General features: G+C 34.8%; 1 protein-coding gene across 1 annotated transcript in view; it reads right to left on the reverse strand.

Annotated features, from left to right (window-relative positions):
• The window catches only part of LOC150098946 (uncharacterized), a 118501-nt gene that overhangs the window by 11268 nt on the left and 93496 nt on the right, over positions 1–13737 (reverse strand). Inside the window, exon 4 of the mRNA XM_090405776.1 lies at positions 158–1953. Coding sequence (XP_090261902.1) covers positions 158–1953 — 1796 coding nt within the window. The remainder of the gene's footprint in view (positions 1–157; positions 1954–13737) is intronic.

The raw sequence follows: 13737 nt of genomic DNA on the forward strand, positions 1-13737 counted from the left end.
GAATTTCAGATTAGAATGACGCATGCGTTATAAATTTAAGGAATCTTTACTTTTAAATTTAAATAAATATTTAATTTTAAAATATTTAAATTATTTCTTGTCATTATGTATAAGAAAAATTTTTGTGTTGAGATGAAGGGGATCAGAACTTGCTTACCATTTCTTTGAGTGATTCCGCTGTCTCCTTGGATTCTGGTGAATCGCGGTATCCTAACTGTGGTTGCCATTCCAAACCGTTAGTAATCTCCATAACACCGAGCACTCTAATCGGTCTAAGGTCGGTGACAATTGGATCAAAGATTTCTTCGGATGTCACCACAGGGAGAACGTCCGTGTTGGGATAACTCGTAGAATAGGAATCTTCTGACATTCTGTCATCAGATGGCAAGGAACTCGCAACAGGATACATCTCGTGAGTTTGAGGTGGTGATGCTGTCGGAGGACTTTTATGTTCTTTGTCGACACTCTCGGATGTCGTGGGTCGAATCCTGGTGGGATGAATGTTAGGAGTGGTACTGAAGCTGGCCGTGTTAAACATTTGAGAGTGCTTTGAACTGTAAACGATTGGCACTATGGGACGTCCGGTCGACACGGTATCTTCGGTGGACGAAGCGTTGGGACCCAAGAAGTCATTGCTCTTCGAATTCTCCGTGCTGCTACCGTTCCTGTCTTCTAGAGAATTTTCAGAACCTGCCGAAGAACCTCTCACACTTCCTTCCAAACTCTTTGATCCTCGGTTAGTTGAACTCTTTGGCTTTTCTTCTGCGATTCCATTGCCGTCCAGTTGGCGGAAGGTGGAGTTTTGATCGGTTTGGTTTTTCGAGTTCAGCAGATTGAAAGAAACGGATACGGTTGTCTTGATTCCGACCCCCGTGATGTTTCCGACGTTATCCGTAATGTTTTTATTTTCTACTGGTGAGGAGGGCACTGGAGATGGTAATTCAGTTGGATCTTCGGAGATGTTGTAGTTTTCGGAATCCAGTTCGGAGACGTCGGTATCCCAGCTGTCCAGATTTTCTTCAGACTGATTACCGGATGTCGAATTCGATTCATCCGAACTTGGCGGTCGAATCCTGCTAAGAAAATCGAACAGTCGGACCATCTTCTTGCGCGGATGGCTTGTGGTTATCCTGCTACGGGCAGCGTGTGACTGGAAAGAAGATAAAGACGTTTTATTTCCAATGCTTACTCTTTGCGTATTGACCGGGCGATTCCGAGGCACCACTTGGTATTTACGGACAGATGGAGCTGCAGTCGTTGAAGAGGATACCACTACCGCATATTGTACTGGTCCGTTCGTTGCCCATTCGATAACGTTCGTGCTGTCTGCTGTAACCAAATCAGGCAGACCCTCCTTGTTCGGTTTGCTTTGATTCATCTCCTTAGTCGAGTCATTGGACAGAGAGCCCGCACCTTCCAGAAGCGCATTCGTCTCGTTCTGACCTGTATCAGAAAACTCTGATATTCGTTCTGTCCTTTCTGTTGTGAAGTTGGAATCGAGACTAGCGCCACCTGTGGCATTAGGATATGAATCCGAAGTCACGTTTTCTATTGTTATAACAGAAATATCACTGGTTTTGTTCTGCTCCTCTGGAATGTATTTTTGGTAATCTATTTCCACGCTGGATACATCCGTACCGACTGCATCCGGAAGCTGAGTCGAAAGGGTCTGTAAGACGCCATTTGTATCATTGGATACATTGCTAGCTCCTGTGACAGGTTCTTTGTTATCAGCGCTTCCTATCAAACTGGTATCGTTTGTTGCGACTGTGGACACTTCGTAGCTGAAAGAGTAACTGGATTGAGTGTTGTGGGCTGTAAAGGGTTCTTCCGTTGATGTGGATTCAGGATATATGATCGTAGATAGTACTTCTTTGCTAAGCTGATCGTTGTTTTCCTGTGACACATTACTACTCAGCGTAGTTTTTGACGCACCTTCATCAACTGCTAACCCTAAAATAAAAAAAAAAATAGTAATACGGTTATGTTTAAAGCTATTTTTTAAAATAGGATTAAAAATTAAAAGTATATATTATGAAAAGACATAACACTGTAACGAATAGAACTATTCGTTACAGTGTTATAAGCGGATGTAATTATGAACAACTGCCATGTTGTTCATAATTACACCCGCTTGTGTTTGGAGAGATCTAGGTTCGAATCTTGTCTTTGATGAAGAAATTTTATAAGACTTTTAAACTGAAGCTAAGTTAAGGGGCAAAATTTTCTCTCTCTGAAACTTTTATTTTGTTACTCCCACTCCCATAGCATGCAAACCAGCCGAAGAACACACACACATTCAACACAAACATGACCACATGACCTTCTTGAGTACTTTAGCTAATTCTGTTTGTACAGACAATAAGATCTTTTTGATCATCTAAATTCAACACACACACACACACACACACACACACACACACACACACACACACACACACACACACACACACACACACACACACACACACACACATACAGAGAGAGAGAGAGAGACGTAATATCAACAAGCAAGCAGGAAAATAGATTAAGACCCAAGTTCAAGGTGGTCAGTACAGTTTGTATATGTGCGGATATTGAAGGACATATGAATTATGATTGCTTTTCTCTGGGGGTGCAGCCTACACCGACTCACGAGTACGTTATCTGCCTCTGAGCAAGCACGCAATCAGTTATGCCTGTGGAAGCACTTTTTCTTTCCTTTTTTTTTTTTTTTTTTTTTGTACTCCGTTGCTGGATATAATAACGGTTTTATTGATGGGTGACATTGAGGGAAACGACCACACCCGTTTTTATATGACCCTTAGAACGCTAACCACACCCACCAGAAGCACGTAACCATGGCGAAAATGGAAATTAGCAGTCTTGCATGGCACGAGCTGTCTAAACATTTAACATTGGCTACCGGGTGTGCATGTTTCAAATCTTTGGACTAACTGGTGGATTAGAACAACCGATTTGCTGTGCGAACAGACAACGTTTGAAGGCATCTTAATAGGGCAAGCAGATTAGTGCACGTGCCTTTTAATAACAGAACCATCTTGACGGTAAAATTCCCCGTGTAACGAAAACTACAATATTTTATGTTAAAAATCAGCATTCATTAAATAGAAACGAAAAAGAAATGTGGAGCCTCAATAGCTCAGTCGATAAGTTGATGTCTTTTGGAAAACAGGTTCGAATCCAGTCTAAGAGGCCTTTTGCTGAAGGCGCGTTAGTTGGTCCAGTAAAAAATGCGTTTCCTCCGGGAGACTCCGGTTTTTCATCCCATGACAGCGATTGAGTCAGACATGAAACGGAATAAATCAAATGGACTATTGCGGGAAATCAAAGTTAAAACAAATGAACAAACAAATAAACAACAACAAAAAAAAAACCGTGATATTTTCTTTTGATTTTTTTTCTTGGAATTATTTAAATGGTCAACCACCTTGTGTGATTCATAAAGAATAATAACGTACATGTGTTCCTGACTCACAGCCCACTTCTTCAGTTGAACAATTACATCACAGTTGTATTTGAAGTGGTAAATGTACTCCACCCACTCCGCTATTACTGTCCACCTTTACAGACAGATGTTTGTCTGTCGTAATCTGAGTAGGCAGAACTGAGCAATTCCATGTCATTGACACTTATAAATATCCTTTATATGAAATCATCTTTATCTATCTTAGTCGCGTCACCCAGCAGAAATATCTCGTAATAATTGATTCTGTTCTTGCTTCAAACATAAATTTATTACCCAAATTCGAAATAAAACAGAATGTCTTTCATTTGGTGATGACGAAATGCTGCCATCTGGTGTTTGTAATTTGCACTAATTGAGTCTAAAAAAAAATAATAGTTATCTGGTGTTGTTAACTGTAAGATTTGATTAAAAGGGGCGGGAAAAATCAGTGAAAATATACGCAATACCTATTACAAACAACCAAAACATTCAATCTTTCGACATGAACTCTAGTTTAAAAAAGTTAATTAAAGTAATAGAAGTTTTCATTGTCGCTTCTTTTCTAGTTCTTCAATTCAGTAAACAAATAAAAACAAGGCTATTACAACATTCATTAAAACCAATAAAAAAAGCTACTTTAAATACGCTGACCTATTTTGCCTATCGCTTAAAAACATCTTTGCTAATTTTTACTGCACAGAACCCAATGATCCAGTAATCTAGGTCATGGCAATTCATCGTAATAAATAACTCAGTCAAGCTAATCGGGTCCATAGCTCGATGATCTCGAGCTTATAATTTATGAAATTTCAACTAAAACCGTATCACGAGTGAAAGCGTCCCTCACTTTCACTAATTCCGTTTCCTCGCGCTCGCACGTGTACAAGTTACAAAATGATAAAAACGAGTAACAATGAAATCAGTGTCTCGTGGACCATGCGCTGAATGCAAGATTTATTTTAACTCGACCACTTAAAATAAAAGCACACAGTGTCACGTGCAATGACGCGAGCCGTCCGTGTCCCGTGAAATATTAGAAAAACAATGACTAAGAAATTAAATATTTCACGGTTCACGCAAAGAGTGACAATAGTTATGTTATATTTTGACTAGTTTGGAAGTAAATTATGAGAAATTAGAATAATACGGTGACTAAATCGCATGACTCACGTCACGTATCATTTAGCAAATACTGTTCCTATATGTGCGCAAGTTTTTTTTTCCCTTCTTTCTTTTTTAATTTAAGTGATTCACAAAAACAAAACAAAAAAACGTGTCGCTATAACTTGTCGACAACCTATTTCTTTTAAAATATTTGACCTTATTATAACGGAGACGTTTGATTTTGCTAACAGATGGATCGATTATATATAATACTTCTTTATCTTAACTGTGCAGAGGAAACTTGACAGAATTCCAGAGTTTTCAGTACTTTTTTTTTATTATCACAGGAAGGCCACAGAAGATCAATTGCTTGCCAAGAAATTTCATATGTTGGCGCTCTGCCAGCATATTTCACTGCTTAAATCTGCCTTTGAAAAACACGACTTCTAGAAGTTGACATTTCTTTCACCAAAATATCACTTCAAGTTGAAAAACAATATCAGCCGTATCAAATTTTGTTATGGTACCTTTTGCCGATCTGCAATTCAATGAACAGTTGCTATTTCTTATTTCTTTTTCTGTCGTTCCATTTTGGGCCATGTTTTCATTCTTTCTGATTAACGGAGAAAAATTTTTTTTCCAGTTTTAATACAAATATTTCTCAAAACTAAACTGATTTCAGGTTGGTCCAACAGTAAAAGAAATCGTTCGTGTGTTTTCTCTCTTCTAAAATTATTTTAGAAATAAACAATCTTTATCTTTGTATCATGTTTGTATCATGAAGACACACACACACACACACACACACACACACACACACACACACACACACAAAGTTCAAAGTAGTGGTAGTAGTAGCTACACTGCACCACCAATAGTTATAGGATGCTTGTAAATATAAACAAAACATATCTTTATTGACAAATTAACAACGTGTCTTGCTTTTAGTCTAATAACTGCACCAGTGCCTCGCAAAAAAGTTTTACTAATTCCTATCAGAGTCTCGGAACTGTGAACTATTCCGTGGGAAGATCATCAGCGGGACTTCATGAACCCGCAGGTCACATTCCCCAACAAATGTATTAAAAGCATAGCTGAACGATGAGATCAAATGTCTCGACAAATTTCGAAGTTACGTTGGAAAAAAAAATTGAAGGATAGATTACTTTTTGATTTGCGTATTCTGACATGTTTTTTAAAATCCCTTGCTTCAGATCTTTAAATAATAATAAAAAATAGCAAGGACTTTCCTATTTAACCTCGTATCCTTGGTATTTAGAGACATGAAATGAAGATTTTCGGGATTGAGGTCTAAATTATGATCGCTTGAAGTATATGCAAACTGCATATTTCAACTGTATTCAATCTGTATTTTTTTTTTATTTCAACCTGTTTCATTTCTATTTAACCTATTTCAACTAATTATTTTAACAATCACAACGAGATAGAACCGTCAAGATGCAATTCTTATCACGAAAAAGCGAATCATTTTAATTTTTTTTCTGTTTCCGTGACCTTGAGCAAGTAAGAGTTTTTTTTTTGTTGTTTTTTTTAATTCATTCATTTATCACATGAATGCGCCACCTACTGAACCACTTCCTGTTTGGATGTGTAGTTTCGCTCGTTAGATCGATTTTATAATCAGGTTAATTAAGCCGTAAAGATAAAAGCGAATGTAAGCAATTTGCAGTAGACGTCACGAGATCTATATTATCTACCTTGGAACACACGTAGTATCGTTTTGTCTTTGCCTTTTTTTCTGCTGGGTATACAGAGATTACAAGAAGATATTTAAAAACTCGTAATGTCAAACTAAAAGTTGACAGAACAGTAAGAGCTTTAATTCGTTCATTCTAATAAAATAGGATTAAACTAAACCAGATATTAAATTATATATCTGCCTCCACTAAATGGGATAATTCACAAAACCTTCCTAAGAATGCTTGACGCCTTATTCTCTCTCACAGACTCAGTCCAGTCACTTTCTCACAAAGATTCGGTTTTTTGCATTTATGCCTCTTTTTCTGCCCCCCTCCCCCTCCCTCTACTTTCCCTTAAGCAAGCAAACAGCACGTGCAGTTGCTAGTAACATTCCTTTACATTTAGGCTTCAAACATACCGAATTAACTATTGGTCCATCTCTTTCATTCCATCTAATTCTTGATTTGGAACAGTTTTCAGAAATACAGACTCCAGCTGTTCAAAAACACATCAAGGTTTATTTTATCTGCCCAAACACTGCATTGACGTGTTATAGTTTTTGCAACCAAACTAGATAACTTTTAGGCATTCCTTAAAAAGTGAAACGTACAATGCCCTATATTGTAGAGATGTTTGTTTGTTTGATGTATCAGGAGCTAGACTATGAGACTAATTTTGGTGAAATTTAACATAAGATGATGATATATGGTTGATATGGCGCCATATCAAGGGTTTTATAGCAGTACACAAGGTAAGACAATCACAAACATCCATTCCCGCACTGGGATTCGAACACGTGATCTGTTGATTGGAGAATGAGTACGTTAACCACTCGGTCAACCAAACTGGCTTTGACATAAGAAGCCGCTATTAAATTCGTTATAAAAATATACGATGTTAGGTCAGTCACACGATTTATTAATTATTATTAATTGTCACGAATAATAATACTGTTATTATATTCGTACAACTACTGTACAACTCTCCGTCTACACCACAACACCGAACCTCTACTACCAATCATCTACATCAACGCCATCTATCGCCCACCATCACAACTAGTATTTTTTGTCAGTAAATTGCATGTGTTCTGACGATTTATCCACCTGTATGTAATTATTTAGTTATTAGATATTATGAATTTTTATGAAATTCGTTTGGAAAACCTACTAAAATTCATTATATAAATTTTTTTTTTTAGGTAAATTAATTAATGAACAGTTTAGAAGATTATTTAGATTCCTTTCAACTTTAGTCTCCTTAAAAGACACCATTAGAAATTCTGTATACTTCTGTTTCCATCCACTACTTTTGTTTTAAACCTGAAAGAGAGTCCAGAAATCATCTGAACCATTCCACGTATACAAACGTTTTTTTTTTTTTGTAAATTACGGGATATACATCGTTCATATCTGCAGCTGGACGTGCTGAAGGTTTTGATATTTCATCTAGAAAATAGTCATTTACCAACTGAACGTGTGATAATATGCAGTCGATGATTTTGTTTTGTCGTCCAGAGTGACACTTTTACCTTGCTTACTTAAAGCTTGAAGCGGCAGGGGCAAAATGACAATGTTATTCTTCAGATATTACCTTTTGTACAACCGTGACCATTGTAATTGCGCAATATGAACTTTGTTTACCTTGCGCTAATAAACCACACACCAGCCAATCATCTTCAGAAGTCCTCAACTCATCCACTGGTATCAGAGGTTTTCAACTTTGCTGTATGCGTGTCTCTGGATGTTCAAGATACTGTGTGTGTGTGTGTGTGAGAGAGAGAGAGAGAAATTTATTTTTATTTATTTATTTTATTTTATTTTTTTGCTTATGGTCGAGCAGGACATCGAAGAAAGTTAGGCGGCACGTGCACCCCAAAGTAATCGATCAGTTTACGTGTCCAATACGAGAAGATGGCTAGAAAAGGCGATTTAATGTTTCTTCAGAAAAAAAAAAAAAAAAAAATCTCGAAGAGATTTCGTATTTGTGTAAAGATCTGGTTCCTTTCCAATTACAGCTTATTTTGTTGTCTTTTTTTTTTTTTGTGTTATTATTCCATACATTTGAATGATTTGTTTTGGGTTATAAATAAATTTATAACCCAAAACGTCTAAATAAATGGGTGAATTAGGCGTATATAATGCGCGCTTCCGACAATATAAATAATAGCTCCTATGCAATATAGTAGTTAATCCACGCAGGCAGTCCGATTTTGAATTATAGAAAGAAAGTTTCTCTCCCCCCCCCCTATTAAATCAAAACCAACGTTGTCTGAATTCATCCAAGGAAATGCTCGAACATTATTCAAGGCGCAAAAAAAAAATTAATTCTCTCGCCCAGGTGTTCAATCCATGCGAAAAAGATTCGTAATAAGAGCAAAGGAATAATAATAATTAAAAAAAAAACCACGTGATCCTTCCAGAAATCGTTCTTTATTGTAACGAGAAACGACAGAAATCAATTATACTTTTAATTAAGTTGGCGAAAGTGCACGTGACGAAAAAAACCCTTCGCCGCAGAACATCTCGCCCCAAATTAAACTTGTAAATGAAGCTGTTGCAAACGGTACAGAGAAAAAGAAGCAAAACAAAGAACAAAAAATGCAGCCGTTGAGGCCAGACAGATGCCTGAATCTATATGAAAGCTTAAAAAAACAGAAATAAATATAATTAAAATTAAACCAGGGGATTGATAATGCATGTTGTCGGACGTATTAACGTTAATGCATTCGGTACCGTCTATCAAATGATGGATGAGCCGAAACTTGCGATAGACCCCTTATTCTACTTCTGTCCTCGTTTATGATCGTTTTTTTCTTCTTCCATTTGATTCTTCTTTTGCTTGTTTTTCATTTGACTCTTCTTTTGGTTCTTCCATTTGATTCTTCTTTTGCTTTTTTTCATTTGACTTTTCTTTTGGTTCTTCCATTTGATTCTTCTTTTGCTTTTTATCATTTGACTTTTCTTTTGGTTCTTCCATTTGATTCTTCTTTTGCTTTTTTTCATTTGACTTTTCTTTTGGTTCTTCCATTTGATTCTTCTTTTGCTTTTTATCATTTGACTTTTCTTTTGGTTCTTCCATTTGATTCTTCTTTTGCTTTTTTTCATTTGACTTTTCTTTTGGTTCTTCCATTTGATTCTTCTTTTGCTTTTTATCATTTGACTTTTCTTTTGGTTCTTCCATTTGATTCTTCTTTTGCTTTTTATCATTTGACTTTTCTTTTGGTTCTTCCATTTGATTCTTCTTTTGCTTTTTATCATTTGACTTTTCTTTTGGTTCTTCCATTTGATTCTTCTTTTGCTTTTTATCATTTGACTTTTCTTTTGGTTCTTCCATTTGATTCTTCTTTTGCTTTTTATCATTTGACTTTTCTTTTGGTTCTTCCATTTGATTCTTCTTTTGCTTTTTTTCATTTGACTTTTCTTTTGGTTCTTCCATTTGATTCTTCTTTTGCTTTTTATCATTTGACTTTTCTTTTGGTTCTTCCATTTGATTCTTCTTTTGCTTTTTTTCATTTGACTTTTCTTTTGGTTCTTCCATTTGATTCTTCTTTTGCTTTTTATCATTTGACTTTTCTTTTGGTTCTTCCATTTGATTCTTCTTTTGCTTTTTTTCATTTGACTTTTCTTTTGGTTCTTCCATTTGATTCTTCTTTTGCTTTTTTTCATTTGACTTTTCTTTTGGTTCTTCCATTTGATTCTTCTTTTGCTTTTTATCATTTGACTTTTCTTTTGGTTCTTCCATTTGATTCTTCTTTTGCTTTTTTTCATTTGACTTTTCTTTTGGTTCTTCCATTTGATTCTTCTTTTGCTTTTTATCATTTGACTTTTCTTTTGGTTCTTCCATTTGATTCTTCTTTTGCTTTTTATCATTTGACTTTTCTTTTGGTTCTTCCATTTGATTCTTCTTTTGCTTTTTTTCATTTGACTTTTCTTTTGGTTCTTCCATTTGATTCTTCTTTTGCTTTTTTTCATTTGACTTTTCTTTTGGTTCTTCCATTTGATTCTTCTTTTGCTTTTTTTCATTTGACTTTTCTTTTGGTTCTTCCATTTGATTCTTCTTTTGCTTTTTATCATTTGACTTTTCTTTTGGTTCTTCCATTTGATTCTTCTTTTGCTTTTTTTCATTTGACTTTTCTTTTGGTTCTTCCATTTGATTCTTCTTTTGCTTTTTTTCATTTGACTTTTCTTTTGGTTCTTCCATTTGATTCTTCTTTTGCTTTTTATCATTTGACTTTTCTTTTGGTTCTTCCATTTGATTCTTCTTTTGCTTTTTTTCATTTGACTTTTCTTTTGGTTCTTCCATTTGATTCTTCTTTTGCTTTTTTTCATTTGACTTTTCTTTTGGTTCTTCCATTTGATTCTTCTTTTGCTTTTTTCATTTGACTTTTCTTTTGGTTCTTCCATTTGATTCTTCTTTTGCTTTTATTCATTTGACTTTTCTTTTGGTTCTTCCATTTGATTCTTCTTTTGCTTTTTATCATTTGACTTTTCTTTTGGTTCTTCCATTTGATTCTTCTTTTGCTTTTTTTCATTTGACTTTTCTTTTGGTTCTTCCATTTGATTCTTCTTTTGCTTTTTTTCATTTGACTTTTCTTTTGGTTCTTCCATTTGATTCTTCTTTTGCTTTTTTTCATTTGACTTTTCTTTTGGTTCTTCCATTTGATTCTTCTTTTGCTTTTTATCATTTGACTTTTCTTTTGGTTCTTCCATTTGATTCTTCTTTTGCTTTTTATCATTTGACTTTTCTTTTGGTTCTTCCATTTGATTCTTCTTTTGCTTTTTATCATTTGACTTTTCTTTTGGTTCTTCCATTTGATTCTTCTTTTGCTTTTTATCATTTGACTTTTCTTTTGGTTCTTCCATTTGATTCTTCTTTTGCTTTTTATCATTTGACTTTTCTTTTGGTTCTTCCATTTGATTCTTCTTTTGCTTTTTTTCATTTGACTTTTCTTTTGGTTCTTCCATTTGATTCTTCTTTTGCTTTTTTTCATTTGACTTTTCTTTTGGTTCTTCCATTTGATTCTTCTTTTGCTTTTTTTCATTTGACTTTTCTTTTGGTTCTTCCATTTGATTCTTCTTTTGCTTTTTATCATTTGACTTTTCTTTTGGTTCTTCCATTTGATTCTTCTTTTGCTTTTTTTCATTTGACTTTTCTTTTGGTTCTTCCATTTGATTCTTCTTTTGCTTTTTTTCATTTGACTTTTCTTTTGGTTCTTCCATTTGATTCTTCTTTTGCTTTTTATCATTTGACTTTTCTTTTGGTTCTTCCATTTGATTCTTCTTTTGCTTTTTTTCATTTGACTTTTCTTTTGGTTCTTCCATTTGATTCTTCTTTTGCTTTTTTTCATTTGACTTTTCTTTTGGTTCTTCCATTTGATTCTTCTTTTGCTTTTTTCATTTGACTTTTCTTTTGGTTCTTCCATTTGATTCTTCTTTTGCTTTTATTCATTTGACTTTTCTTTTGGTTCTTCCATTTGATTCTTCTTTTGCTTTTTATCATTTGACTTTTCTTTTGGTTCTTCCATTTGATTCTTCTTTTGCTTTTTTTCATTTGACTTTTCTTTTGGTTCTTCCATTTGATTCTTCTTTTGCTTTTTTTCATTTGACTTTTCTTTTGGTTCTTCCATTTGATTCTTCTTTTGCTTTTTTTCATTTGACTTTTCTTTTGGTTCTTCCATTTGATTCTTCTTTTGCTTTTTATCATTTGACTTTTCTTTTGGTTCTTCCATTTGATTCTTCTTTTGCTTTTTTTCATTTGACTTTTCTTTTGGTTCTTCCATTTGATTCTTCTTTTGCTTTTTTTCATTTGACTTTTCTTTTGGTTCTTCCATTTGATTCTTCTTTTGCTTTTTATCATTTGACTTTTCTTTTGGTTCTTCCATTTGATTCTTCTTTTGCTTTTTTTCATTTGACTTTTCTTTTGGTTCTTCCATTTGATTCTTCTTTTGCTTTTTTTCATTTGACTTTTCTTTTGGTTCTTCCATTTGATTCTTCTTTTGCTTTTTTCATTTGACTTTTCTTTTGGTTCTTCCATTTGATTCTTCTTTTGCTTTTATTCATTTGACTTTTCTTTTGGTTCTTCCATTTGATTCTTCTTTTGCTTTTTTTCATTTGACTTTTCTTTTGGTTCTTCCATTTGATTCTTCTTTTGCTTTTTTTCATTTGACTTTTCTTTTGGTTCTTCCATTTGATTCTTCTTTTGCTTTTTATCATTTGACTTTTCTTTTGGTTCTTCCATTTGATTCTTCTTTTGCTTTTTTTCATTTGACTTTTCTTTTGGTTCTTCCATTTGATTCTTCTTTTGCTTTTTTTCATTTGACTTTTCTTTTGGTTCTTCCATTTGATTCTTCTTTTGCTTTTTTTCATTTGACTTTTCTTTTGGTTCTTCCATTTGATTCTTCTTTTGCTTTTTTTCATTTGACTTTTCTTTTGGTTCTTCCATTTGATTCTTCTTTTGCTTTTTTTCATTTGACTTTTCTTTTGGTTCTTCCATTTTGATTCTTCTTTGGTTCTTTCATCTAACTCGTCTTTTGTTTCTTTCATCTGATGAAAGAGTTTGATTTTCATATAATGAGCAGATCATTGCGGATACCATGTAGACGAGTTCAAAGGTGAACTTGTCTAAATAAATAAAGTACTCTGAAAGATCGTTGGTTAGATGATCTTCCAGAATACCTTTATTCATTTTTCACCACGCAAAGTGTGTCATATTTCCGAGGCTTTATTTTACAGGCTGACAATAGTTAAAACAGATAAAAATATCTACTCTCTCATATCGTCCTGACAGAAATCTCGTAACCTTTAGTTGGCCGCAAGCCAGATACGTGACTAGACTAATCAAGTTGACTGCATTGAACCGCGGTAGATTTTTGCTAACATCACAAGGCACACACAAAGTTACCCAAAAGAGTCGTAGCGTTCGTTCTCTCTCCCCCCCCCTCCTCACCTACACACGTGACTGTAACAGCTCTTCAGGACAGGAGATGACATCGTTTCATCGGGTGCGAAGCGAACATTATTACAACATCAGATATTTCTGGCGTGGGTCGTTATTTCTTCGGCATTCACAACATACGGCCTCGAAATGTACACTCTTCGGAGAGCAGGCAGTGGCTTCAAGGGATGGAATCTTCAGAACGACTTCGGTCATTCGATCGCATTGTAAACCGTGACAGTAAAGGGTGACTAAAAATAACTTAACAGGGAGGGGGGGGGGGTTCATCTCGATACTTAAGTGCTCCAAGATACATCATCTGTCCATGAATCTAATCGATTATCGCGTCAACTGTGCACGGAAAAGACATCCGATATCGTATGTAAAATTATCTCGATGTAATTAATTACAAGCATCTTGAAGTTTATTTATATTCATAAACAGTGTGTGTGTGTGGGGGGGGGAATCTGATGAACAGTCAAATATCACTTGTTGTGTTGAATGATACTAATACTAGGACTTCGGCGCAAGTAACTCGGGCTTATGCA

This window comes from Typopeltis vanoorti, chromosome 15 (genome assembly GCF_054136105.1).
Source record: "Typopeltis vanoorti isolate ZY-2024b chromosome 15, IOZ_Tvanoo_1.0, whole genome shotgun sequence".
In the NCBI taxonomy this organism is placed as follows: Eukaryota; Metazoa; Arthropoda; class Arachnida; order Uropygi; family Thelyphonidae; genus Typopeltis; species Typopeltis vanoorti.